General features: G+C 46.2%; 3 protein-coding genes across 7 annotated transcripts; 1 reads left to right on the top strand and 2 right to left on the bottom strand.

Annotated features, from left to right (window-relative positions):
- On the bottom strand, positions 1-9,880 carry cfap53 (cilia and flagella associated protein 53). Of its 4 annotated transcripts, none has more exons than XM_046375926.1 (9): positions 9,768-9,880; positions 5,601-5,722; positions 4,676-4,905; positions 3,800-3,973; positions 3,279-3,582; positions 2,973-3,191; positions 1,621-1,837; positions 1,382-1,484; positions 1-301 (listed from the first exon to the last, which is right to left on the bottom strand). In XM_046375926.1, exons 2-9 carry the CDS (start codon positions 5,667-5,669, stop codon positions 49-51), a joined length of 1,569 nt encoding a protein of 522 aa, XP_046231882.1. In that variant the 5' UTR covers positions 5,670-5,722; positions 9,768-9,880; the 3' UTR covers positions 1-48. The 4 variants fall into 4 exon arrangements, with proteins under 4 accessions (XP_046231882.1, XP_046231881.1, XP_046231884.1 ...); XM_046375925.1 differs by lacking the exon at positions 9,768-9,880 and adding an exon at positions 6,755-7,046; XM_046375928.1 differs by lacking the exon at positions 9,768-9,880 and adding an exon at positions 6,223-6,241.
- LOC124052043 (NLR family CARD domain-containing protein 3-like) lies at positions 7,795-20,834 on the top strand. Of its 2 annotated transcripts, XM_046375921.1 has the most exons (14): positions 7,795-9,716; positions 10,019-10,164; positions 10,277-10,432; positions 11,038-11,154; positions 12,745-12,814; positions 12,977-13,199; positions 13,347-15,147; positions 15,241-15,414; positions 15,949-16,122; positions 17,287-17,460; positions 17,853-18,026; positions 18,434-18,607; positions 18,818-18,864; positions 19,082-20,834. In XM_046375921.1, the coding sequence occupies exons 2-14, from the start codon at positions 10,076-10,078 to the stop codon at positions 19,642-19,644; spliced, it is 3,936 nt and encodes a 1,311-aa protein (XP_046231877.1). In that variant the 5' UTR covers positions 7,795-9,716; positions 10,019-10,075; the 3' UTR covers positions 19,645-20,834. The 2 variants fall into 2 exon arrangements, with proteins under 2 accessions (XP_046231877.1, XP_046231878.1); XM_046375922.1 differs by lacking the exons at positions 15,949-16,122; positions 17,287-17,460; positions 17,853-18,026 and having other exon boundaries at positions 7,795-10,164.
- On the bottom strand, positions 20,301-27,186 carry LOC124052044. The gene is made up of 3 exons (XM_046375923.1): positions 27,047-27,186; positions 24,964-25,026; positions 20,301-24,572 (listed from the first exon to the last, which is right to left on the bottom strand). The coding sequence occupies exons 2-3, from the start codon at positions 24,972-24,974 to the stop codon at positions 22,925-22,927; spliced, it is 1,659 nt and encodes a 552-aa protein (XP_046231879.1). The 5' UTR covers positions 24,975-25,026; positions 27,047-27,186; the 3' UTR covers positions 20,301-22,924.
- Between the last annotated feature and the right edge of the window lie 323 nt (positions 27,187-27,509).

Below are 27,509 nucleotides of genomic sequence, written 5' to 3' on the forward strand. Positions count from 1 at the left end.
TTTGTGATCAAACAGACTTTATTTAGAGCATCACAGTAATGTGCTATTTCAAAGTGTTTGGGTGTGACTTCCACGTGAGGCTGATCTGGATCCCTCTGCCCGTCTGAATGGATGGGGGATGATGGTGTGAGACAGGGGTCTGGACAGGATCTCGTCTTTCTTCTTGTTGTACAGGTCCTGCTCGACCAGACCCTGCTGATACTCAGCCTCAGCCTCAGCTCTCCGCTCGCAGCGAAGCTGCTGCTGCTGCTTCATCTGAGCCCTCAGGTCGGCCCGAACAGCCTCGCAGGTCTGCCTCCGACTGCCAGGACCGACAGAGACGAGATCAGGAGCAAGAGAGACGAGATCAGGACCGACAGAGACGAGATCAGGACCGACAGAGACGAGATCAGGAGCAAGAGAGACGAGATCAGGACCGACAGAGACGAGATCAGGAGCAAGAGAGACGAGATCAGGGCCGACAGAGACGAGATCAGGAGCAAGAGAGACGAGATCAGGACCGACAGAGACGAGATCAGGAGCAAGAGAGACGAGATCAGGACCAAGAGAGACGAGTTCAGGACCGACAGAGACGAGATCAGGAGCAAGAGAGACGAGTTCAGGACCGACAGAGACGAGATCAGGAGCAAGAGAGACGAGATCAGGACCGACAGAGACGAGATCAGGACCGACAGAGACAAGATCAGGAGCAAGAGAGACGAGTTCAGGACCAACAGAGACGAGATCAGGAGCTAGAGAGACGAGTTCAGGACCAACAGAGACGAGTTCAGGACCGACAGAGACGAGATCAGGAGCAAGAGAGACGAGATCAGGGCCGACAGAGACGAGATCAGGAGCAAGAGAGACGAGATCAGGACCGACAGAGACGAGATCAGGAGCAAGAGAGACGAGATCAGGACCGACAGAGAAGAGTTCAGGAGCAAGAGAGACGAGATCAGGACCGACAGAGACGAGTTCAGGACCAACAGAGACGAGATCAGGACCAAGAGAGACGAGTTCAGGACCGACAGAGACGAGATCAGGAGCAAGAGAGACGAGATCAGGACCGACAGAGACGAGATCAGGACCGACAGAGACAAGATCAGGAGCAAGAGAGACGAGTTCAGGACCAACAGAGACGAGATCAGGAGCTAGAGAGACGAGTTCAGGACCAACAGAGACGAGTTCAGGACCGACAGAGACGAGATCAGGAGCAAGAGAGACGAGTTCAGGACCAACAGAGACGAGATCAGGAGCAAGAGAGACGAGATCAGGACCGACAGAGACGAGATCAGGACCGACAGAGAAGAGTTCAGGACCGACAGAGATGAGATCAGGACCGACAGAGACGAGATCAGGACCGACAGAGACAGGATGCAGGGTGTGTGTCCTGGATGTTTACCGTCTTTTCTCCTCCTCGTCCGTCAGCTTCATCTCCTCCATCAGTCTGTTCAGCTCGTCTCTCTCTTTGGACAGCTCCACCTGTTTCTGCAGGTTCATGTCCACTGCAACACACACACACACACACACGTGTCTCTTCCTGTCAGTCACGCTCAGTCTAACATCATGTCAGAGTGTGTGTGAGTGTGTGTGAGTGTGTGTTCAAGCTGCTGAACCATCAGAGCTCCTCAGTGTTCTTACGTCTGCGTTGGATCTGCAGGCTTCGGGCCTCCATCACCTCCTTCATCAGTCGGTTTCTGGCCTCTCGTTTCAGTTGACTCTGGTTCTCTCGTTTGTTCCACACCTCCTTCAGTTTCTCCTCCATCAGCTGCTCCGTCTCCTCCTCCTCCATCTTCTGCCTCTGCAGCTCCTCGGACAAATACTGTCGGTACCTCCTCTGCTCCTCACGCAGCTCAGCCTGAGCAGCACACACACACACACACACACACACACACACATTCAGTTCAGTTTCCTCCAGCTCTGATCCTGGACCTGACAGGGGTCCATCAGGCAGGATGTTCTGATCACTGAAGGGGTTTTAAATGTGGATCTGAGATCAGAATCTGTGAAGTGTGTGATCCAGAATCTGTGAAGCAGTGGGTCAGCTAATCTGACGTGTTACCATGGAAACGGCTTCACAACACTGAGGGTCAGACTGACCACCTGAGTAACTCAGGTGGTCAGTCTGAGTTACTCATTCAGTAGTTCACATTGAAAAAGACACGACGTATATGTATATATATCATTCATATATATATATATATATATATATATATATATATATTTATAATATTATATATTTATATATTAATATAATTAAACATTGTATGATTTAATTTGTTTTTTAATTTTGTTTAATTATATTATGTTTAATATAATTAAACATTATATATTTATAATGTTTAATGTGAATTATGAAAGGACAAACACAAACTGGTGCCCTCTACTGGCCATGATTAATAAGTACATTTACTGCAGTACTTTTACTGGTTCTTTACTATTTCCAATGTGCAGTAATGGAACATAACTGAGTGCTTTTACTCAAAAGGAGTCTTAAGTACTTTGTTAGTTTATACTGTGGCTTTTGTTTGGTAAAATCTGAGATGATGAAAGCTGTGAGTACTAGAAGAAGTACAAGAGTTAAAGTACCTGAGTAAATGTCAGTCAAATGTGATGACAAATATCCCATATTGAGACAAACATGCTTTAAAGATTTTTGTTAATCATTACTCAGGTACTGTAAGCAAGTACAGTTTTAAGGAATGTACTTTACTTGAGTATTTCCACTTCATATTCATTTTTACTTTTGGCTGCACTACATTAACCTCACAGAGGAAAACCATCTGATCTCTAATGTGCTTTGTCAGAATTAAAGTATTTAAGGTGGATCGTACAGGAGTACAGCAGTTCCTCCTGTAGTGAGGAGCATCGCTATGAGTACTTTTACTTTTCATACTTGAAGTAAAAGTTTGAAAGCAGGACTTTTACTTGTAACTGTATTTTCATCCATGACGTCTTTCTGTCTTTCTGACAGGCGGCTCAGGTGTGTTTACCTTCCTCTGAGCAGCTTCCTGTTTCTCATCTGTTTCCTGTTTGAGCAGCTGCTGCAGGATGTTCATGTCCAGCTGCAGCTCGTCCTGCTGCTCCCGGGCCAGCCGCTTCATCTTCAGCCGTAAACCCTGATCCAGCTGCCGGCGTCTGGTCTGCTGGTCCTGGATCTTCTGCTGCTGCTCGCGCTGCTTCTGCAGCCGCTGGACGTCCTGCTGCTGCCGCTGGACAACATGACACAGCTGAGGTCGAACAGGAGGACTTCGGTCTCGGCGGTCTGACTCAGTGTGAATACGTTAGCGTGCGCTCACCGTGAGTGCGGCCTCCTCGGCTCTCAGCTCCCTGAGCCGTCGTTTCTGCTGCTCTGCTGCCTCCATCTGCCTCTGGATGAAGTCCAGCTGCTGCATGTTCCTCTGCTGCCGGCTCTGCGCTCTCTGCGCCTCCCGATCTTCTTTGGCCTTCCGGTCGGCCTCCCACAGCTCATCGAACACCTGCTGCTCCCGCTGCTGCAGCTGCAGCCGCTCCTGTCGGCTCCTCACCTGAGCAGCTCGCTCCCGACACACCTGCTGCTCTCTGCGTCGGCTCTGGACGGTGCGCAGCTCCTCACACTGCTCCCTGAAACACCCACAAAATCACTCGCGATAACAACGACAGCCAGTGAAGGTCACACGATGAGTTCAGTGTCACGTTCATTAGCAGGAGTCACGTCTCCATACTCGATTACTCCCACGTTAATATGAATCCACATTTCCTGCTGCTTTTCTTGCTTTTCATGAAAATCCAGAGGTGCGTTCACCTGAACAGGTGCGTTTACCTGAACAGGTGTGTTTACCTGAAGAGTTGTTCAAGCTTGTCTGAGACCAACTGTTGTCTGTCTCTCTCTCTTCTCTCTCTCAGGGTTTTAACTCGTTCTCGCATCTTTGCTTGTCTCTCCACTGAAGTCTCCATCTTCTCCTCCAACTCCTGCAGGAGCTGCTGCTCCTCCACCTCCAGCAACACACGCAGCCTGGGGAGACACACAGCAGGAGACACAGGAGGAGACACAGCAGGAGACACAGGAGGAGACACAGGAGGAGACACACAGCAGGAGACACAGGAGGAGACACAGGAGGAGACACAGGAGGAGACACACAGCAGGAGACACAGGAGGAGACACAGCAGGAGACACACAGCAGGAGACACAGGAGGAGACACACAGCAGGAGACACAGCAGGAGACACACAGCAGGAGACACAGGAGGAGACACAGCAGGAGACACAGGAGGAGACACACAACAGGAGACACAGCAGGAGGAGACACAGCAGGTGAAACACAGCAGGAGACACAGCAGGAGACACACAGGAGGAGACACAGGAGGAGACACAGCAGAAGACACAGGAGGAGACACAGCAGGAGACACACAGCAGGAGACACAGGAGGAGACACACAACAGGAGACACAGCAGGAGGAGACACAGCAGGTGAAACACAGCAGGAGACACAGCAGGAGACACACAGGAGGAGACACAGGAGGAAACACAGCAGGAGACACAGGAGGAGACACAGCAGGAGACACAGCAGGAGATCAAAGTACTCATGAAGTATCAGCAGTAGCAGGACTGAAGCTGACTGTAAGTTGGCTGCTGAGATCCATGAAGTCAAGGTTGTCTGCTGGTTGAATCTGCAGCAGTGAATTGTGGACTCATCCCGTGTCTTGTGGACCTACAGACCTGTCTCTCCGTTGCTGGACCCGGACCTCCTGCTGGTTCAGAGCAGCTTGGACTCGTCTCTCGACGGTCCCTCTCAGGAAGCGACTGTCTGAACCCTTCAGCCAGCACATCTTCACGTCGCAGCCCTGCTGGTACTTTGTGAACTCCAGGGCTTTGTCCCGGGCTGCGTCCCGTTTCTGTCTCTCAAGGATCAGGTGGTCCGCGGACCTCGTCGATGGGAGCTTTGCTCTCTGTTTGATCAACATAAAGGTGTTTATGTTGTCTGAGCTCTCCTGACTGATCGATCACTGACTCTGTGTCAGCTCAGTGGTAATTAATTATGGGTGTTAGTTAGTCACGACTGTTTCATGTTGTGAGAAAACGCTCAGTACAAGCTGATGTCACCATCATCATCGTTATTATTGGTAGCAATTAAACGATCGAATTACTGGATGGCGTATGACCTAATCATTATGTGATGAACTGAAGTTTTTTTCTTTTTTTCTTTACTTTTGCCATACTTCGGTGTGTTTTAGCCTTTTTGATTGATCGATTGATTGTTACCGTTTGTTTTGTGGTCCATGTTTGACACAGAATCAAATCAAGCCAAACCAGCTTCAGTTTCTGTTGATTAAGCTGGTCATACGACCTGTAACCCGGTCCAGGTGGAAGTGAGCGATAATCAGTAGGGAAACGCTGCACATGCGCAGTACCGTCGGTCAACAGACCGGGACAAACAGACTCGGTGTCCACAAGGGAACGAAGAGCTCAGGCGTGTTCAACAGCTGCCGAATTTACAAGAAGATATCAATAATTATGTGTATTTGTCGGACGGCTTTCCGCAAAGTTTATAAAGTGTCTCCTAATTTAACAACTCTCAAAACTGCGCGATTTGTAAAGGGAGTCTGGTCCTGGGTGCCCAGCGTCTGTTGTGTCGGTGACTCACCACAGCGACTGAATGAGGCGTCGGTCCTGTGAACTCTCGACATCCGCTTCTCCTTCGACTCAGCAGCATCTTCAAACATCTGACGGTTTCCTTCTGCAGGCTTTGAGTGCCGCACTTCGCTCCTGTAAACAACACAACACAGAGGGCGGTTACCATGGCAACCACAAACACGTGGACGTCACCAGGACAACAGCGCCCCCAGTCGGTGGCTGATATACTTAAATTCTACACACTCAACGCCAGTAACGGGCACACACACACACACGCACATGCGCAGACGACTTCATCCACTGATGTGTTCAATCAATCAAGTTTTTTGAGGGTTTTGGTTTTAAAACATTGTTGTACATGAATTAAGTGGAAAGAGTTTTATTTTATTGTTTCCTTTCAGGTTTCAGATTGAACATCAACAGTGGAAAAACATGATGTCCCTCCTTCTTATTTTACTGGCAATTCTTTCTTTAGTCACAATGTAATTTTAATATAATCTTAATTTAAAACCTGAAGAAAATCTGAGCTCATTTCAATTCAGTGTTATTACATACAGGAGTATGAATCATATGAATGTAAGGCAGCGTGTCATGTGGTGTTGACACTGTGGAGAGTCTCCAGGTGTTCTTACCTGAGAAGTCTTCTCTGTGCTGCTGAGGAGGCAGGCAGCAGATCAGGTGGTGGTGTTCACCTGTGAGGGACGGGAGCTCACAGGTGAACACCACCTGTTTCACTGATGGTGGTGTTCACCTGTGAGGGACGGGAGCTTGCTGACTCGCTGAGGGTGAATTCAGCTTTTACAGCAGCAAACACGTACAAACTAAATTATGACATGAAACAAGAATCCCAGTCCTCACGATGATTCAGGTGAGGTGAAAATGCGTCACAGCTGGTCATGAAAGGATCATGAAGATAATCTTTAGGATTTGTGTACATGGACATTTTTAACTTGTGCTGATAAAAATTCATTCCCATGAACACAAATCCTACTGATTAAATTTCACAGGAATCCTCAGGTGATCTCAGCTCTGACATCACACGGTCGCTCACTCAGACCACCAGCGTTTCCCCTTAATATGAATTATCTTGTTCCAGCTAATGCGCCACCTACTGGTCACTCTGAAAATGTGCTTTTATGAACATCAGATCTACCAAAGCCTCACCGAGAAACGATCTGGTTCTTCAGGGAGGTCTGGATGAGACTGCTTCAAGTGAACCCAAATGTCTTCCTGCACCGACTCCCACGCCGCTGTGAAACAAGGTGGAGCTGCTGCATTCATCTGTTTTCAGTGGATACCAGGAGGCCAGGTGTGGTCAGGTTCATCTCTGAGGGTCAGGAAGGTGAGCCTGCAGTGAACTGCTGAGAACAACATGGATGGTTTCTGTGAGCTGAATGTCACTGACTGACTGAGATGTGAGCGAAACAGAACCTGCAAATCAACCTGAAGAGATCAGGACTGAAATAAACATGTCATATAAACACATCTGGCAGCCGAACACACCTGGAAACCCCTTCTTGCTCTTGTTTCTGTCCACAGGACCTGGGGCGTCTCATTAGATGAACAGCAGTTGAATACTCAGACACAACAAGTTGAAGGTCAGGATGTCTTCGTTACCGCTGAGGGGAAACTTAATGTGCGGTCAGCAGTAACCAAAAAAACACCAGACAAACAATAAACAACGAAGACAATAAAAACATCCCGGAGAGGAGTTTACAGTAACCTGAGGGTCAGTGAACAGCACATTCAACACGCCGCCAGCAGGCAGAGAACATGAACTCAGTCACACGTTTGTCTCAGCTTATTCACTTTTCCACTTGTCCCTGTCAGATCTGCAGCACAGGTGCTCTCCTGCTCTCCTTCCGCCCAGCAGGTGTGGCGTATCGACGTGCTGATTGCACAGGAGTCTTAGTCAGGTGAGCTTTGGACTCTTTTGTCCTCTTTTTGACTCTTATCACCAGTTTGCATGTTTCTTGTAGCTCGGGATGCGGTGATGTATGTTCGAGCTGAGTTTTGTGTGTGAGAAGTAACAACCAAAGCACCGCAGACTCTGCAGCTGCTCAGCAGGATCATTTGACTGCGTGTGCTGAAAATAACTTTGATGCTATTTGTGTCAACATTAGGGCAACGTTACAACAGTCCTGAGGCTTAGACAGACTGACATGTTGTGGACAGCGAGCTGCTGTGTTGTGCAGGTGAGATGTGATACTCAGACAGCAGAGGACTCGTGATTCAGACTGTCAGTCCATCTTTATTGTTGGCATCAGGATCATCAACAGCTTCAGTGTTGCAGGAGACACAGATATTCATATGAGTAAAAGCAGAATCAAAAGTACGATCACACCTGGTGATTATGACAGCGCTTTACCTGACAAAAATCAAAAGATTTCAAACAACAGGATGTTGAGGTTCCTTCATCTTCATCTCTTTTCTGCTTCAGCAAATCAGCATTCAGGTTGATCAGTTTTCTTGTCTAAACTTTCCAAAAGGCTCGTCGTTGTCGTCTGATTTTCCCTCTCAGGGTCTTCTGGACTTTTCTTGTCTACGACTGATACCTTCTGGTCTGAGTCACGTGATCTGAGGCAGGACACGACCGGGGACAGACAGTGCAGCGGTTGTCCTTGATCACCTTACATCCTGAATAATCGGAGAAGCCGAACAGCCAGTTGACGAAGCCTCCGCACTCGCAGGGCTCGTGGCAGTTCTTCTGACAGTTCTTACAGCGAGTGACTTTATGTCGGGCAGCTTCTTCAGCTAAACTGCTGCGCTTCAAGCTCGAGCCGAACATCCTGCCTCAGTCGGATTCACACTTCAGGACGTCCACGTCGTCTTCAGCTTTTCGAACTGCAGGTTTTTTCCAGAAGGAAAGAGGACAGAGGACATAGTTCATGGTTTAAGTACTGCTTGATTCTGATTTAGTTCACAGTTCAGCGACATGTGAAACATTGAGCGGATCTCACTGCAGGATTATCATCTGCCTGTGAGGAAAACAAAGTCTGACAGCTGATTTTAAATGGAGGACTTAAGGTCAGTGGACTGAGTGAAAAACACAGATCTGATCCTGTAACCCAGAGAGGAACATGTTGAGCCTCTCAGACTTTCAGCCCAACTGGATTCAGAATGAAAACTTGAAGAAAATAATCCTCTAACTTCAGCTCGTGCTGTTCTAACGTCTGATTCGTGTGCAGTTAAGTCCTGCTCCTCACGGCGAAGGACTGATGTGTTCTTACCTGCTGCTCCGTCGCTGAAGCTCTGGGACCGACGAGGCTCGGGGTGGTTTTTATGTGAGCAGAGAGGCCGGACCCTCAGGCCACGTGATTTCCCAGAAACCCTGTGACTTCTAACATGTCGGGGGGAGGAGGCGAGCTCGCTTATCTGCACAAGCTTCCTGTGGACCCTCTTATGTTTATAGTGCAGTTTGTCGTGTTCATGTTTTGTCTCCACCAGCACATTAAACATGTGAATCAGGCTGCAGTAACAGTCCAGCATGTTGTCCACCGTGCAGCTGGACTCAAACACACACACTTAAACTTTGTTTGTGTTCTTGTTGTGGTCTGACATGTTTGTTCTTATTTTTCCCTCTTGTGGCTGATTGGTGGGCTGGATTTGCTCTTTGAGGCTCAGTGGGGACTCGTCTTGTCTCGCCAAGCACAGAGACTTCCCCTTCCGCAGAGCTTCAATCTGCAGTATTACTGCAGTATTACTGCAGTATTTCCACAGGCTCCACTGAGAAACTTGAGTCTGGTTTAATATTTAAACCAATGTGGGTCAAATGTGAGCGGATGTGAGTGTTTCTGTGACTTCCGGCTGCCGTAAATCTTCAACGAGCCTGTTTGTTTACGGGGCCTCTCGCCCCCCGGCTGACCGTGCCGTTGCCGTGGCAACCCCGACGTCATGGCCGCTTCCTGTTGACTGGTTTTTCGGTGCTCGTCGTCGGGAGTGTAAACGGCGCTTTTCGGGGTTTGTGGTGCTCGACAGGCGGACGTGTTTCACCGTCACGGCTGCTGGTTCGCTGCTTTCTGACGGTGTCCGCTGAACGTCTGTCGTCCTGTCGTCTGGACGTTCACAGGACTCCAGCGGGTCCAGACCAGACCAGGGACCACGGAAAATGTTTACCCCGTTTTTGGTATGTAATAGCATGGAAGTTATCTCACAAACAAATCAAAAGCAAACCTACCAGGTTAAGAGAACTCAGTCAGAGTAAGGACAGCAGGTCACGTGGTCCTGAATGTCTCAGGTTTTCCAGCAGCCAGATGTTGTTTGGTGATTTTCACGTTGGCCAGCAGAGGATTTCGTTCTTTGATTTCTGCTTTCTGTCTGTCCATCCACTCATCAGCAGTCAGAGTGAACTCATCTCCAACTAAAGTTTGTTTCGGTTTTTTTGTTCTGTCATGTCCATGTCCACCTGTCCACCTCATGGTCCACCAGGACACCTGATGATATGAAGACGTGTGGCCCCTGACGGTTTGTGTGAAGGTGTGGACCATGGACCAGTGCGAGGAGACAGAGGAGGGAGTCCCTCCCTCTAAAACCACTCTGTGTGGGGAACCTGGCAGCCAGACCAAAGCTCAGAGGTGAGATGAGGATCTCTGACTGTCCAGGACTCTTCTCCATGTCACAGCTCAGCACTCACATCACTCCACCATCATTATTCACACTCAAAGCTCTGTGTGTGTTGTGTTGAAGGCCCGAGCTGCAGCAGAGACCAGACTCTGCTGGACCAGGACCTGCACCTGCACCTGGACCTGCACCTGGACCTGCACCTGGACCTGCACCTGGACCCAGCTGTGTGTCTGTGAAGAGTAATGCGTCAATGGACCCTCCACTTTTTTTTAATTTAAGGTAAGAAAAAACTTTTTAAAAAGATATTGGTGTTACAAAATTAGTTGTCTGTGTTAAAAGATGAGATATTTTAATAATTTTCCAAGATACATGACATGAATTTATTTATGGCTGGGTTGACTGTTGTCTTTGAGTATACAAATATACACCAGACTGAATGGAAAAGTCTTAATAAGTCAATATTCAGGTTTCCTGAACGAGTGCGGACGTTTCTGAGTTTTCTGGTTGTGGCAGGTTGGTTCTCATGAACCTCCACTGAGATGGAGCAGGTTGTGTGTCTTTGCCCCCCTGTTCTCTAAGGATCAACTGTGCTGTATGGACAAAAGTATTGGGACACCTGCCCGTCACACCAACAGGGACTTTAATGACGTCTCATTGTAAACACACAGACAGCTTTGCAGCTCTAACAGCTTCCAGCAGGTTGTTCTCTGTGCAGCCCTCTGTGAGGCTGTTGGTGGTGTCATCCACATACTTCATAGTACAAGTTAGAGTTCATGCAGTACAGTTTGAACAGGAGAAGGCTGAGCTCATAGCCTCGGGGTCTCCGGGGTTGAGGACTACAGTTTACCCAACATTCGCTTTTATCTCAACTGTTTTTGCTCCAGTAACCAGCAGCAGACCAGACCGGGTTGTCCTGATCCCAGCTGTCAGTCCTGCATCAGCAACCTGTCGAGGGACACCATCTTAAACTTTAGAGGACAACCTCAGTCTGCCGATCACATGTAAGTGGGAACTAACTCACCCAGCTACTTCAGTACAGGCACTGATCTATGCTCATGTCATGATCCACCTGCCGAACATTTGCATTGTTTACCTCACCTACTTGCACTACTTCCACTCTGTGCTACCTCGCTATTGTACTACCTCCAGAACCATATTTATTTTACTTATCTTATTTTATTTTGTGGGCGGCACGGTGGTGCAGTGGTTAGCACTGTCGCCTCATAGCAAGAGGGTTCCAGGTTTGAATCCCGGTCTGGGCCCTTCTGTGTGTGTTTGCATGTTCTCCCTGTGCCTGCGTGGGTTTTCTCCGGGTTCTCCGGCTTCCTCCCACAATCCCAAAAACATGCACATTAGGTTAACTGGCTGCTCTACATTGCCCCCTAGGTGTGAGTGTGAGAGTGTGTGGTTGTCTGTCTTTGTGTGTTGGCCCTGCGATTGACTGGTGACCAGTTCAGGGTGAACCCCGCCTCTCGCCCGTAGTCAGCTGGGATAGGCTCCAGCTCCCCGTGACCCTGACGGATAAGCGGTATAGAAAATGGATGGATGGATTTTATTTTATTTTACCTTATTCTATTTTATTTTATTCTATTATTATATGTTACTCGTTCTTACGTTCTGTATGCACCAATCAGTAAGACAAATTCCTAGTAATGTGAAACCTCTTCACTTACATGGCAATAAAGAAGATTCTGATTCTGATTATGCTAAAGAAGAAGCTCTAAGATGAACTTTATTGATCCCACAGTGAAATTTACTTGTCATAGCAGCTCACAAGAACAGAATAGAGTGCAAATAGTGTGCAAAGCATTAAAGCAAAAAAGTTTCAAAGATATAAAGAGTTTATAAATAAACAGTTTTATAAAAAGCACAGTACAATGTACAGCTATATGCAAGTCCTCATAAGGGAGGAAAACAGGACCAGACTGTTGAGCTGTACAGTCTAACAGCAGTGGGAATGAAGGAGCTGCTGTAGCTCCTTCCTACACTGAGGGTGTAGCAGTCTGCCGCTGAAGGAGCTGCTCAGAGCCTCCACTGTCTGATGCAGAGGGTGAGAGGTGTTGTCCATGATGGATGTCAGCTTGGCTAACGTCCTCCTCTCACCCACCTCCTCCACAGAGTCCAGTGGGCAGCCAGGACAGAGCTGGCCCTCCTGACCAGCTTGTTCAGTCTCTTCCTGTCCCGGTCCCCAACAGACCACAGCGTAGTGAATAGCAGAGGCTACCACAGAGTCATAAAAAGTCCTTAGGAGGGGCCTGCACACTCCAAAGGACCTCAGTCTCCTCAGAAGGTGGAGGCGACTTTGGCCCTTCTTGTACAGAACATCGGTGTCATGTGACCAGTCCAGTTTATGGTTGAGGTGGACACCCAGATACTTAAAACTGTCCACCATCTCGATGTCCGAGCCCTGGACGTTCACTGTGTATGTGGCTGTGAAGGGGGTGGTGCCAGCTGTGGGGACTAAACCAAACTGACTGACTGAAGCAACACACTCTTCACCTGATATCAGATCACTTCACACTTTTTTAGCTTGTGTTTGTCTCTGTGTGGACAGACATCACGTGAGCTAATTCTTCATGATTCCTCCACAGAGTTGAGCAGGAGAGCTCAGAGGTTCCCAGTGGTCTGCAGCATCAAACACACCTGGACTCCATATTTATGGTGTGTACATGTACAACAAGTACTTTCACATCTGCTCTGTTCACAATAATCTCCATGCTGCACTTTGTAGACCAGCAGACTGTCAGTCTGGCCATCATGGATGTGATGTTTGGCTCCATGATTTTAGTCTGATTGTGTCAGTCATATCATATTGTGTTCCAGCTGCTGGAGGAGGACATTGTCAGGTTTGTGAAGAAGGAACTGAAGAGGTTCCAGAAGGTTCTGAGTTCAGATTACCCAGAAGAGAGTCAGAGGGAGGATGAGGAGGTGTTGGACGGTGAGGATGAAGAGCAGAGGAGGAGCAGCAGAAAGGCATTTCTGAAGATCACACAGCACTTCCTGAGGAGAATGAAGCAGGAGGAGCTGGCTGACTGTCTGCAGAGGAGTAAGAGGGTTTCTCTAAACATTTAACTCTCTGGACAAATGAGACGTTCACTAAAGTCTCAAGAGATCAACTTGTGTTCAGATACTCATTCTTTGACGAAATATTCACTTTGGCTAATTGATATTCTTTGTTGTGTTTTTCATTCAGAGCTTCTTGCTGCAGTTTGTCGGTGTAATCATAAATCTGAACTGAAGAAGAAGTATGAGTGTGTGTTTGAGGGGATTGCTAAAGCAGGAAACCCGACCCTCCTGAATCAGGTCTACACAGAGCTCTACATCACAGAGGGAGAGACTGGAGGGGTCAACGGTGAACATGAGGTCAGACAGATTGAAACAGCATCCAGGAAAACCAGAAGACCAGAGACAATAATCAGACAAGAAGACATCTTTAAAGCCTCACCTGGAAGAGATGGACCAATCAGAACAGTGATGACGAAGGGAGTGGCTGGCATTGGGAAAACAGTCTTAACACAGAAGTTCACTCTGGACTGGGCTGAAGACAAAGCCAACCAGGACGTCCACTTCACATTTCCATTCACTTTCAGAGAGCTGAATGTGCTGAGAGAGAAGAAGTTCAGTTTGGTGGAACTTGTTCATGACTTCTTCACTGAAACCAAAGAAGCAGGAATCTGCAGGTTTGAGAAGTTCCTGGTTGTGTTCATCTTTGACGGTCTGGATGAGTGTCGACTTCCTCTGGACTTCCACAACAATGAGATCCTGACTGATGTCACAGAGTCCACCTCAGTGGATGTGCTGCTGACAAACCTCATCAGGGGGAATCTGCTTCCCTCTGCTCGCCTCTGGATAACCACACGACCTGCAGCAGCCAATCAGATCCCTCCTGAGTGTGTTGACCTGGTGACAGAGGTCAGAGGGTTCACTGACCCACAGAAGGAGGAGTACTTCAGGAAGAGATCCAGAGATGATGAGGAGCAGGCCAGCAGAATCATCTCCCACATCAAGACATCACGAAGCCTCCACATCATGTGCCACATCCCAGTCTTCTGCTGGATCACTGCTACAGTTCTGGAGGATAAGTTGAAGACCAGAGAGGGAGGAGAGCTGCCCAAGACCCTGACTGAGATGTACATCCACTTCCTGGTGGTTCAGTCCAAAGTGAAGAACATCAAGTATGATGGAGGACATGGGACAGATCCACAGTGGAATCCAGACAGCAGGAAGATGATTGAGTCTCTGGGAAAACTGGCTTTTGAGCAGCTGCAGAAAGGCAACCTGATCTTCTATGAATCAGACCTGACAGACTGTGGCATCGATATCAGAGCAGCCTCAGTGTACTCAGGAGTGTTCACCCAGATCTTTAAAGAGGAGAGAGGACTGTACCAGGACAAGGTGTTCTGCTTCATCCATCTGAGCGTTCAGGAGTTTCTGGCTGCTCTTCACGTCCATCAGACATTCATCAACTCTGGTGTCAACCTGCTGGCAGAAGAACAACCAACATCCTGGTGGTCTCAGCTGTTTGGAGACAAGTCAACACGTTTCTACCAGAGTGCTGTGGACAAGGCCTTACAGAGTCCAAATGGACACCTGGACTTATTCCTCCGCTTCCTTGTGGGCTTTTCACTGCAGACCAATCAAACTCTCCTACAAGGCCTGCTGATTCAGACAGGAAGTGGCTCAAAAACCAATCAGAAAATTGTCAAGTACATCAAAGAGAAGATCAGTGAGAATCTGTCTCCAGAGAGAACCATCAACCTGTTCCACTGTCTGAATGAACTGAATGATGGTTCTCTGGTGGAGGAGATCCAACAGTCCCTGAGTTCAGGAAGTCTCTCTGCAGATGAACTGTCTCCTGCTCAGTGGTCAGCTCTGGGCTTCATCTTACTGTCATCAGGAAAAGATCTGGATGTGTTTGACCTGAAGAAATACTCTGCTTCAGAGGAGGCTCTTCTGAGGCTGCTGCCAGTGGTCAAAGCCTCCAGAAAAGCTCTGTAAGTGCACAGACAGTTGGATTTGTTGAAATAAAAATTAATACACAGGTTTCTTTAGAAAGGAAATGACCTGTTACCTCTTTGTCTCTTCAGACTGAGTGACTGTAACCTCTCAGAGAGGAGCTGTGAAGCTCTGTCTTCAGTTCTCCGCTCGCAGTCTTCAAGTGTGAGCGAGCTGGATCTGAGTTACAACTGCCTGCAGGATTCCAAAGTGAAGATGCTGTCTGCTGAACTGAAGAGTCCACACTGCACACTGCAAACTCTCAGGTCAGGATTCATCAACATGCTTAACTGGTGACCATTAGATGAGATACACTCCTAGATGTTCAATTTTCAAACAAGTTGTGTTTAGTCTGAATAAATGATAGTGAGTAACTTGGAAATGAGTTTCCCCTGCGGGGTTGCTCAGCTCAGCCTCAGAGATGGGGTTCGGAGCTCAGAGTAGAGCTGCTGCTCCTCCTCATCAAGAGGAGCCAGTTGAGGTCCTGTTGGGAATCTGGTTAGGGTGCCTCTTGAATGTCATCATGTCCATCCAGAAGGAGACCCCAGGGCAGACCCAGAACACAGTGGAGACACTACATCTCTCACCTGGCCTGGGAACACCTTGGTATACCCCCCGCCTCCTGCCCCAGATGTGCTGGTAGAAGTGGTCTTGGAGAGGAAGGTCTGGGTTCTTTGCTGAGAGTGTTGTCCTCGTGACGTGGACTCGATTACGCGGCAGAGGAGTGTGTGTCTGAGACGTTGTCATTAGCTTGCCGGCCTGTCAGGTTGTGTAAAATGTGTTGTCTTGTGTGTTTGCAGGCTGTCAGGCTGTCTGATCACAGAGGACGGCTGTGCTTCTCTGGCCTCAGCTCTGAGCTCCAACCCCTCCCATCTGAGAGAGCTGGACCTGAGCTACAATCATCCCGGAGACTCAGGAGTGAAGCTGCTGTCTGCTGGGCTGGGGAAGCCGCACTGCACACCTGAAATCCTCAGGTCAGATTACAGGACAGTTGGGTTTAAGTCCGTGGTTGGAAAGTAGCCTGCTTGAATAAGTAAGACATAATCTGCCTGTGAATATTCTCATTCATCCAGGTCATGGTTATCTCAAGGAAATTCAATCGAGAGCAACTGGACTTAGATATTTGTCTTTGAAGATGTTTCACCTCTTATCCTTGGATAAGACATAATCTGTTGCATGATGTCAACAGTAATACTGTAGATAAATTCATATTATTATGCTCTTGTATTGTGAGGAGAGGCAGCAGCATGCAGACTGCAGACACAGTGCTGTTTGAAGAGCGAGAAAAGAGAGAGAAAAACATAAATAAGTAATATAATCACCAGAACATATTTGTGCTTCATCACAATAAGCTGTCAGCTGGTGTGCTCAAACCCTTTTTCCTCACTTCATTGATACATATAGACATCAATCTATATATGAATGAATATATAGATACAGATATACATACAGTATATGTATATGTGTATCTATATATATATGTGTGTGTGTGTGTGTAGATAACACCCAGCAATCAGTATTTCTGTTAGCCAACAAATGTTAGCCAGTGTTAGCCAACAAATGAGCAACAGCAGCTCAAGTACTTTAATCCGTCTGTAACTGAAGCAGATTTCTGTTTATGCTGCTGGATTAAACTTTCAGTTGCGTCTCTACTTTTCTAGTTCAACAACACAGTTAGGCTTAAGTTGAGCTGCTCGTTCTTTGACTAAGTCGACAGCTCGAATAAGATGGACAGACAGCTGAATGTAAGCGAAGGAAGATGCAGGAAACTCAACACTTTCACTAGTGGGCTGCTTGTAGTTCACTGGCACCTGATTGGCTGAGTGTGGCGTTCTGCTGTGTTAACCCGTGGCCATCCATCATGATGCCCACTGATTAGTTTCACTTGAATAAACTAGCTAGCTCGTCAGTTAATACTAGTTCCACTCATCTGCTGGTAGAATGAGAAGCAGTAACCTGAAGTGAAGACACTGAAAATCCTGGAACATATGGTTCTTATCCACCGCATCATCCATAACAGTCACAGAACATAGAACTTGTTGAGGAGTTATTCCTAACATCTTACATATTGTATGTTATCAAGTGTTGTTTCTTTTTAACACCAATATTATTTTTCTTGTTCATTATTGTCGCTCCAGACTGAGTAGCTGTAACCTCTCAGACAGGAGCTGTGCAGCTCTGTCGTCAGTTCTCGGCTCCAAGTCTTCCAGTCTGAGAGAGCTGGACCTGAGTCACAACAACCTGCAGGATTCAGGACTGGAGCTGCTGTCTGCTGGATTAAAGCATCCACGCTATACGCTGGATATTCTCAGGTCAGATGACAATGCAGTTGGTGTAAAGTCAGCGGGAGGATCCCAAATTCAGCCCACCAGCAAAAATATTTGGTCCCCTGAAAAAAGGTTTAACCAACATAATTCATCAAAACTATACATGCATGCTTCTGTGGGCCTCAATAAACATGACCTCGTGTCATCTTATACTCACCAGGCTGTTTGAACAGCATGTGGACCTTGAATGAAGTCTTGTAAACCTGCAGTGCTGCAGCGTTAACCAGCAATAACAAGAAATAATATTGATAACAATACTTTAATTGACCTGTGATTGAAGCAGACCTCTGTTCATGCTGTCACAGTAACCTTTCATTTCATCTCCAGTTTCATACTGCAGTGAGTTGATCTCCTCTTGTTCATTATTGTCTCTCCAGACTGAGTGGCTGTAACCTGTCAGACAGGAGCTGTGAAGCTCTGTCCTTCTTTCTTGGTTCCCAGTTCTCTGGCCTGGGAGAACTGGACCTGAGTAACAACAACCTGCAGGATGCGGGAGTGAAGCTGCTGTCTGCTGGACTGAAGAGCCCAAACTGTCAGCTGGAGACTCTCAGGTCAGAATTCATCCGCCTGATCAGCTGATAACCATTTGAAGTTTAATTAATACAAAGAGATAAACTCCCAGGGTTTTTTTTTTATTATTTTACCAGTTGTGTTTACTCAGATATTCAGCGCTGTGAATTACTTCACATGAGCACAGAATACATTAGTTTTATTCTGCCTCTGCTGTTGGAACGTGAACTGAAATGAACGTCAGGTATTCAGAGGTTTTAAGAGACAGGCTGAGTTTCTTTGGGTCTTCACTACAGTTTCTCTGCTGGAATGTTAGTGCATACAGCCCTTATATGCCACAGCAGTTGGGATTCCTGCTCTGTAGTCGACCGTGTATGTCTGAGACGTTGTCATTAGCTTGCTGACGTCCTTCAGGTTGTGTGAAGTGTGTTGTTTTGTGTGCTTGCAGGCTGTCAGGCTGTCTGATCACAGAGGACGGCTGTGCTACTCTGGCCTCAGCTCTGAGCTCCAACCCCTCCCATCTGAGAGAGCTGGACCTGAGCTACAATCATCCCGGAGACTCAGGAGTGAAGCTGCTGTCTGCTGGACTGAAGGATCCACACTGGAGACTGGACACTCTGAGGTATGAAGCTGCTAATCAGCTGAGATGCACAAATATTCCACAACTGACAGGAAAGAACTTGTTCGATGTTGATAAGTTGACGCTGAACAAACTTTCTCAGATGGTCCCAGCAGGCTGTAAAACTGAAAAGGATCTGTTAGAAAAAACAAAATAAATATAAGTTTTAAATGGTATTGAGTGCTGCTCTGACCCTCCCCCTCTTCCTTTCAGGGTGGAGCCTGCTGGAGTGCGATGGCTGACTCCAGGTGTGAGGAAGTGTAAGTGTGTGTTTAATGTGACATCACATTCAGCCATTTTCAAACTGTGACATCCTTCATTCAAAGGAAAGGTTTTCCCTTACTGAATCAATGAGGGAGACAAATTCTTATTTGTGATTGACTTGACTCATTAATCTCTGATCAATATAACTGTCAGTAAATGAACAGATGACAGGTGAAGAACTGCTGCTGTATTGTGTCTTCTTCTCTCCATCAGATTCCTGTGAACTCACATTTGACACAAACTCAGTAAACAAATTCCTGAAACTGTCTGACGACAACAGGAAGGCGACGCGCGTGGAGGAGGATCAGTCGTATCCTGACCACCCAGACAGGTTTGACTGGTGGCCTCAGCTGCTGTGCTCAGAGGGTCTGACTGGTCGCTGCTACTGGGAGGTGGAGTGGAGGGGAAAGGTTGACATATCAATGACCTACAGAGGAATCAGAAGGAGAGGAGAGAGTGGAGACTGTGTGTTTGGAGTGAATGATCACTCCTGGAGTCTGTTCTGCTCTGGTGATGGTTACTCTGTCTGTCACAGTAAGAACAGAACACTCATCCCGTCTCTCCCCTCCTCCTCCTCCTCCTCCTCCTCCAACAGAGTTGCAGTGTATGTGGACTGTCCTGCTGGCACTCTGTCCTTCTACAGAGTCTCCTCTGACAGTCTGATCCACCTCCACACCTTCATCAGCACCTTCACTGAACCTCTTTATGCTGGCTTTGGGCTCCTGTCTGACAGGAGTGACTCCTCAGTGTCTCTGTGTTCTCTGCAGGAGCTCTAATAGAAGTTTATTGTGGACCGGCCAGAGCTCGGTTGTTGCTTTTGTTTCAGACTGTGTGCCGGGTTAGCGTCTGTTCAGGTGCGTAGGGTGCGTGTTGTGACACGGACCTCGGCCTGTCAATGGAAGTGAAGAAACATCTGCAGAACTGCCCTTTAATCTCTTCAGAGATACACGTTTTGTCACGAGAACATCAGGAACCTTTCGACAACTCTCACTTTGATTTGTGTGGCTACGAACCACAGAAAAGCAACATTTGGTTCCTTTGCGTGACACTAAATGCATGTGAGTCTCAGTCTCTCTAACAGCTGAATTAATTTGATGGAAGAACTTTGTGTTGAATGTTTGATTTGCTCATATAATTGCTGTTGCATGTGAATATTTTATATGATTCTCATTATTACATAGAAATTGTGTTAAAATCACGATCAATTGACTTTTTGCATGTAAAACTTAATTATAATTAATTAATTGTGCTAGTCTGAAGACATGAGCCACCAGATTGGGTAGATGTCCACACAAAAGACAACATGACTAACATGAATTTGAGGCTTTGACACCAAACGCCTTCTCCACACCTAAAAGTCCATTTGCTCAGCCAAGACAATAGCCTGAGCTTTGTTGTATTTGTTTTATTTATTTATTTTAATGTCTTTTTAAAATTTTCTTTTGTGCCTCATTAAAGTACTCACACAATTTAACTTTTATCCTAAACAGAGCCGTAGTATCAAACCGACATGTTGTTTATTTCCTTTTTGTGTTTTTTGTCACCACTAAGCTGAAATTTGATAGCATTTTTGCTCAAAGTTTTCATCCAGCTAAAGATGTTAGCGTAGCCAAATTGGCTTTACGAAGCTGGACTGCTGCTGCACATCTCCGGCCTTTGGTGAGCCGGCAGCTGGGGCTCCTTCACACTGTAGCCCCGACTTACCAACGCTTCAGCATGTAGGAACAAAATCCTCATCTTTCCTAAGAGTGAAAGAGTACAAATAATTCCTGAGAGAGGCAGATTGGCCTCACATGTCACCTTCCTGTGATAACACTTTGATAATATTCTTCAGATCAATATCATTTATATCAATAGTTTATTATTGTTTCTTTATTTTCTTCACTGTGTAATCCTTACTGATGTTTTATTTGTTCAGTTCTTAGTAAGCATTTAACTTTAAATAAATGTCCTCATTTATGAGGAAGAAGTTGTCCTGTGTGTTCTTTGGAGAAGACTGAAGTTCCAGTATCCAAAAGAAATTTAATTCTGGTTAATTTGGTTTATTTCGCCTCAAATGAAGGTGATGGACTTAACAAGTGCAAAAGACTTAGTCTTTCAAGATTCAAGACCTTTATTGTCATTGAACAGTTGCCTGTTCAACAAAATTAGACAATCTTCAAATAAGTCATACATCTGTGTAAAAAGCACATGAATATTGTACTCATGTAAAAGTACTGATACTTACGTATTCAAAGGTTGCTCAAAAAACATATGAGACAGCATATTAAAAGAGAAACTGCCTACTGTTACTCACTCTGGCCTGTAGCCATAGCTATGGTTAGCTCAGTTAGCTACAGTTAGCTCAGTCAACTGAGGAGCTTGAGGCCTGAAAGCTAACTGAGTCTGCCTGGACTGCAACCACAGGGAGTCACGATGGGCAGCAGGGCTCAGCTCCGCTGGGCTCCCAGTGAACCAAGCTGAACACCAGCCTGGGATGGAGCCTGTGAGACCAGCAGAGGCCAGTTTACTGAGCAGGAATATTTTATTTTTGGACCAAACTAGAGGTGATCATGGAAAGACAAACGGAGACAGTTTGGGTGAGTTTTATTTGGTTTCTGTCTCGTTTGAATGAAGGCACTTTATGATGAGTTAACGAGGCAGTTCAGCTTGTCTTTGTTAAATAACAGGTGCAAGAGTCTTTCCTTTCTGGACATTTTGTGAGTTTGTTCCTTTATCACACTGAACTCTAAGAGAGCTTGTGAAACTTATCGAACTTGCTGCTCGTATTCATCTCCAGCAGAAAGTACGGGGGCCTCTGGTGGTACAAAGTGGTATTACAGACAGGCCGGTCTGCAGCTAGCTGGTTAGCATGCTAACTTCAGAAGACATCTGCTAGACAACACAGAGACGTCTCTGACAGAACGTCAACACTGGGGTTTCTTCACAGTTCTTAATGTTTTAACTAAACTTATGGCTGCATCTTACACATCGCTCCTTTGAACAAATTTTACTTTTTATAAAAGTGATGGCTGCTTTAACTTTAAACTTTAATTACTCTGTTTATGGTTTACCACTGACATCTCATGTACAGTTTTACATCTCAGCAGTACACTGCAGCAAGTGTTTTATCTGTGTAATTTGCAAAGAATGAACCTGGAACCCTCTTGCTATGAGGCAACAGTGCTAACCACTGCACCACCGTGCCGCCCAATTAGCAATAAATAATGCAACATAAAAGAGTATATACAACAAATAAGCAATGCTGAATGTGGTGCAAAAATAAAATAAAGTATAAGCTGCAGTGAACCGAATGCATAAAAACATATGAAGTGTGTTACTGACTGTATGTTATGAGTTCTGGCTGTTATTGTACAGTGTGATGGCATGTGGCAGGAAAGATTTCCTGTATCTGCCCCTTCAACAGCAGAGCTGCAGCAGCCTGTGGGAGAAGCGATGCCCTCCTGTGGACGGACTGCAGCCTCAGCTCTCAGTGCTACGACCAGACAGACATTTTGGACACCATATCTCCATTTATGTATTGAGTTTTACATCTGTGTCGTGTGCCTGTGTAGACCTCACTTATGTAAAGTCACAGGTACTCGCTGCCCTCTAGTGTTCACACTCAGGAGCCACACTTCTGCTGTTTTTATTTGCAGATAATTGTCCTGATAAGACTGGAGCAGATCCTCAGTCAGAGGTAAATCAGCAGGCAGAGCTCTTTGTGGGAAGCTTCATTTGTTGACTTTAAAGGTAATCTTTTTAGTGATACTGTATGTTGGTATTTTTTGTCATACTAATGTTATGATGGAAAGTATGACTGAATGAAGTCAAAACTGATTATTTGTCAGTGAATATAAACTCATAAATGTGTGGTGGACGAGGGGGACATCTGAAACATGAGAGGACATATTAAATCTTTATGCTGCATCACCCAAACCCAAACCTCAGACACCAAAACAAGATCCTGAGCGACTGAAAGCAGAGACAGAATGAAGAAGCTTGTGTGTTTAAACATTTGGATCAACAATGTAGAGTTTGTTATCTGCACAGCTGGCTGCTCACAATCATCTTCTTCTACTTCTTCATGAACACTCCTTTAACTGCTTTACCAGCTGCTTTACCAGCTGCTTTACCAGCAGCTGTTAGTTGACTGCACATGTACTGCAGTGCTGCTCTTTTTCCTTTATTTTCAGTGACTCGACTCTTCATCTCTTCCAGTTTCTGGACCTTCTCTGTGTCTCCTTTCTCCTTCATCTTCTCAATCAGGAAGTCCAAGTGGACATGAGTGGACAGTGAATCAACATGCAGGGCGATCTGCTCCAGTCTGACAACATGCTGGAAGGCCTCTTCCAACCACTGATCTTTGTCTTTCTGAAGTTCTTCCATTTTCTTCTCAAGATCTTCCAAAAAGCTCGACTGCTCAGCACTTCCTGCTTTGTTCGTTTCATATGTCTTTTTCATATCTTCATTGGTTTTCTCAACTGTTCTTGTCTTGGTCACATACATCTTTTTTTCTTTGACATGATCTGATGCAGGACACTTTCCAGTACAGGAAGTACATCTGCCACCTGACATGACCTCACAGTGTTCTGCATACCAGTCCAGTGTGCATGGATAGTGACAGTTCTCCTCACACTTTGTACAGCAGACAGCTCCTCCATAATTTAACCACAGCGCCCACCACCTGCTCTCACTGACTTCTACTTTTTCTTTGTAGACCTCAGTGATGTGTACTGTAAACTTCTCATTCTTCTTCATGTTGTCTTCAAGTTTCTTCAGAGCTTCCTTTGTCTCTTCAATTGCATTCTGTTGTAGTTCAATAGATTCAACTCTCTCTGTCAGGTTTTGGATGCAGGCTGTCAATCTGATTCGCTCATTCAGAACTTCCACAGTTCTGTTTAGATTTTGAGGTGCAGTTTTGCGTAGAAAGTCTGTGAATTGACTCATTCCTTTGGTTGTTATTCCATCTGCATGTTGAAGGATTTCGGTGTCCTCCGTCCGGTCTTCATGCTGGCAGTTATTAAACAGGAAGTGAACAGGCAGATTCTTTTCATTTCTGGCACACTTAATGTTTGCATCCTCGAGGGCCTTCAGAGCATTTTTAGGTGTTCTTCCATCTGAGTGTGTGATGAGGGCAACAATGTTCTTCTCCATGTTTTTTCCAAACAGAGACACCACTGAATCAAAGATGTATCTCAGTCGGTCACTCAGTCGATTGTCAGTTGCTTTCAGCACCAGACCCACTGCATTAAGATCATGAACTCCATCATCTGAGCGGAACCAATCCAATAATCTTTGGCTGACAGTATAATCACGTTCAATCCCTCCGGTGTGTCCGTATCCAGGAGTGTCGATGACGGTCAGAGAGTAGGGCAGAGTTTTACCTTCAAAGATCTGGTACACGATCACATCTGATGTCTGACTCTCTGACTGACTTTTCTTCTCTTCTTCCATGATCTGAAACCAGACGTCGTCCTCCCACGTCACTCCCATGGTGTAGTTGACCAGAGCGTTGATCAGAGCAGATTTTCCTGTTCCTGTTTCTCCCACAAGCAGGATGGTTTTGTTTGTCTTGTCCAGACATTTTTCTCCAAGAGTAGTTTTTCTTAGAGTTCCAATCTTCTCTTCCTTTGGTCTCAGCTGGTAGACAGCAGGAGATCCTGAGTGGATCAGAACACATTTAGAGATGATGTCTTTGTATTTCTGTGAGGCGTTTGTGACCCTGTGGAGAACATAGATCATTGAGAAATTTAATGTCTTGTATAGATTTTAGTCTCTGTGCTTATACATCTTAGATGTTATTTTTTATTCATAGTTAAAAAGTTTTATCAGATGAAACAAACTAAAACAAACCAAAGAAAATGTTTACTGATTTCAATAAAAAGACATTTTTATTCAGTGTTGAAGGAGAGCACGTGTGTCTTTTCCCTCCCTGTGGTTTAAGATCAGAGTTTCATTTTAACGTGAAAACAGTTCAACCTTCCTTCAGTTTCTTCTTCTCCCGTGAAAAACAATCAAACAGAAGAAAGAAGAGAAGCTGTTCAGGCTGAAAACACTTCACTGCATGTTGCTTGAATTCACTTTTAAAGCTTAGTTGTGTTCATGTTACTCACTGTGTTGCCATGGTGACTCCTGGTTTTGAGGACTTCACACAGTGAGGGCAAAAGCTGGACTTGCTGTTGGTGTTTGGAAGAAAAAGATCAATACGTCAGACCATAATCATTCAGTGGGTTTTCATTAATCTGTGGTGAAGGACATTTCTTCAACCAAAGCTCCAACAGATGGCTACAAAGGCCTGATTTCAGACTGAAGTGGCACCTCTTTACACTCGTTTCGATAGACTTGACTTCCTGTCTGACAGGAGGCAGCAGCTGAAGCTGAGGAAACATGTCTCTGACTGCAGGACCATCAGCACCCCCCACTCTGTGACAACCTCCCAGTCCTGAGAATCAATGCTGTGAGAATCATGTTTTTTGTCTTCTCACGTGTATTCAATACAATTCAACTGGTGCTGCTGAGAGGGAAGCTGGAGAGAGCAGGTGTGGACGGACATTTGGCTGCTTGGATCATCAACTAACTCTGTTTGAGGTGGTGGTCTGCAGCACGGGGGCCCCCAGGGAACAGTGCTCTCACCTTTCCTCTTCACCCTCTACACCTCAGACTTCACCCTCAACACCAGCAGATGTCACCTCCAGAAATTCTCTGACGACTCAGCCATTGTTGGCTGTGTGTCTGAGGGGACTGAGACGGAGTACAGGTGAGTCATCGTGGACTTTGTGGACTGGTGTGAGCGCAGCCACCTGTGCTTAAACACCAGTAAAACAAAGGAGATGGTGATTGGCTTCTGCAGAAGGACATTACCACTTACACCAGTGAACGTCCAGGGTTCGGACATTGAGACGGTGGACAGTTTTAAGTATCTGGGTGTCCACCTCAACCATAAACTGGACTGGTCACATGACACCGATGTTCTGTACAAGAAGGGCCAAAGTCGCCTCCACCTTCTGAGGAGACTGAGGTCCTTTGCAGTGTGCAGGCCCCTCCTAAGGACTTTTTATGACTCTGTGGTAGCCTCTGCTATTCAGTATGCTGTGGTCTGTTGGGGACCGGGACAGGAAGAGACTGAACAAGCTGGTCAGGAGGGCCAGCTCTGTCCTGGGCTGCCCACTGGACTCTGTGGAGGAGGTGGGTGAGAGGAGGACGTTAGCCAAGCTGACATCCATCATGGACAACACCTCTCACCCTCTGCATCAGACAGTGGAGGCTCTGAGCAGCTCCTTCAGCAGCAGACTGCTACACCCTCAGTGTAGGAAGGAGCTACAGCAGCTCCTTCAGCGGCAGACATCAACTGTTGATTGTCAGGTTGTAGTGCAGACTGAGCACTTCACCTTCACTGATGGAGGGACAAACTCTTCACTTGTTTGACCTGCACTGGCAGAACTGTTGTGTGTGAGTGTAAACTCCTGATGTTGAGGTTGTAAAGTGGCAGCACAGCCTCACTTTTCCCACCCGCAGCAGCAGCTCCACTGCATGTTCAGTGTGTTCAGTTCATACCTCGATGGCTTCAGCCAGGACCTTAGCAATGAAAGTCAACATGCACAGTGTCATGAACACCACATGACATATTCAGAACTAAGGAATCAATACATTCCTTTAGCAAACAACAGTTAAAACATCAGAAACAGAAAATAAATTCTTGCTGTGTGTTTGCTTTTGCTTTGATGTGAACTGCAACATGAAGCCAACGCCAACAAATGAGACAGGAAGTGAAGTCACATTACTTTAGCAGTGGTACATTAAACATAATGAACACATAGAAAATATGATGCAGTGTGTGGGCTAAATGATCAGGTGGTGAGTAGAGAAAAGATCTCAGCCACTTTGTCCCAAACTTTCCTCTTCAATACGTTCAGACTAACAGCCTGCATTCAGTCCATCATGTCAACATCTGTTCACTCTCACTTCCATTAATGTAATGTGCTCTTTGTATTTGGTTTGACATCTCCGGACCACCGTAGAGATCTCACATGGAGTCACTTGTTCAAACGTGAGCCTCAGAACATTTTATAATATAGTTTTTACATGAGGAAATGCATCTAAACATCCAACTTCCAGGGTTTGAATGTGAATGTCAGGATGTCGTTTTTAAAATCTTTTGATTCACATGTTTTGCTGGGAAAGTGAAGGTGTTCTTACCTGCTGTTGTCTTCCTGTCGCTCTCTGATGCAGAGGACGCAGACAGCAGCTTTTATGCCAGCAGGGAGGCTGGCTGCTGTGTGGTCACATGAATTCACCGAAAGGCTCTCAGAATCAGGAACCTGAAACTCAGAGATGAACCGTTTCTATTGGCTGACTGAATTTGCCCCCTTGGGGATCAGTAAACCCAGACAGCCCTTCTTCATTCTTTCACTTTCTGCTTTTGACGGTTTGAAGTCACAGAAGAACAAAATCCCCCAAAACCCGTTTCAGCAACAAGACAGTTGAAGAAGCTTCACTTCAGATGCAAAGACGTGCTGCTGCAGATTGTCTCAGTGATATCAGCTGCTGCAGGCACAAAATGTTCTCCAACTCAACAACTCTGACAACTGACTTCTTTCAAATTAGTTCCAAAAAACTCACTTTCATAAACCTGCTTTCATGTGATGTCGTCTTTCTCATG

Source organism: Scatophagus argus, chromosome 20, assembly GCF_020382885.2.
Source record: "Scatophagus argus isolate fScaArg1 chromosome 20, fScaArg1.pri, whole genome shotgun sequence".
Taxonomy (NCBI): domain Eukaryota; kingdom Metazoa; phylum Chordata; class Actinopteri; family Scatophagidae; genus Scatophagus; species Scatophagus argus.

Coding starts and splice junctions, on each gene's coding strand:
- cfap53 (XM_046375924.1), bottom strand. CDS start 5,756: ATGGTAACCGCCCTCTGTGTTGTGTTGTTTACAGGAGCGAAGTGCGGC. Junction 3,974..4,675: donor GTCCAGCAACGGAGAGACAG/GTCTGTAGGTCC, acceptor GTGTCTCCCCAG/GCTGCGTGTGTTGCTGGAGG. Junction 302..1,381: donor GACGAGGAGGAGAAAAGACG/GTAAACATCCAG, acceptor CGGTCCTGGCAG/TCGGAGGCAGACCTGCGAGG.
- LOC124052043 (XM_046375921.1), top strand. CDS start 10,076: ATGGACCAGTGCGAGGAGACAGAGGAGGGAGTCCCTCCCTCTAAAACC. Junction 11,155..12,744: donor CCTCAGTCTGCCGATCACAT/GTAAGTGGGAAC, acceptor ATTCCTCCACAG/AGTTGAGCAGGAGAGCTCAG. Junction 16,123..17,286: donor TGCACACCTGAAATCCTCAG/GTCAGATTACAG, acceptor TTGTCGCTCCAG/ACTGAGTAGCTGTAACCTCT.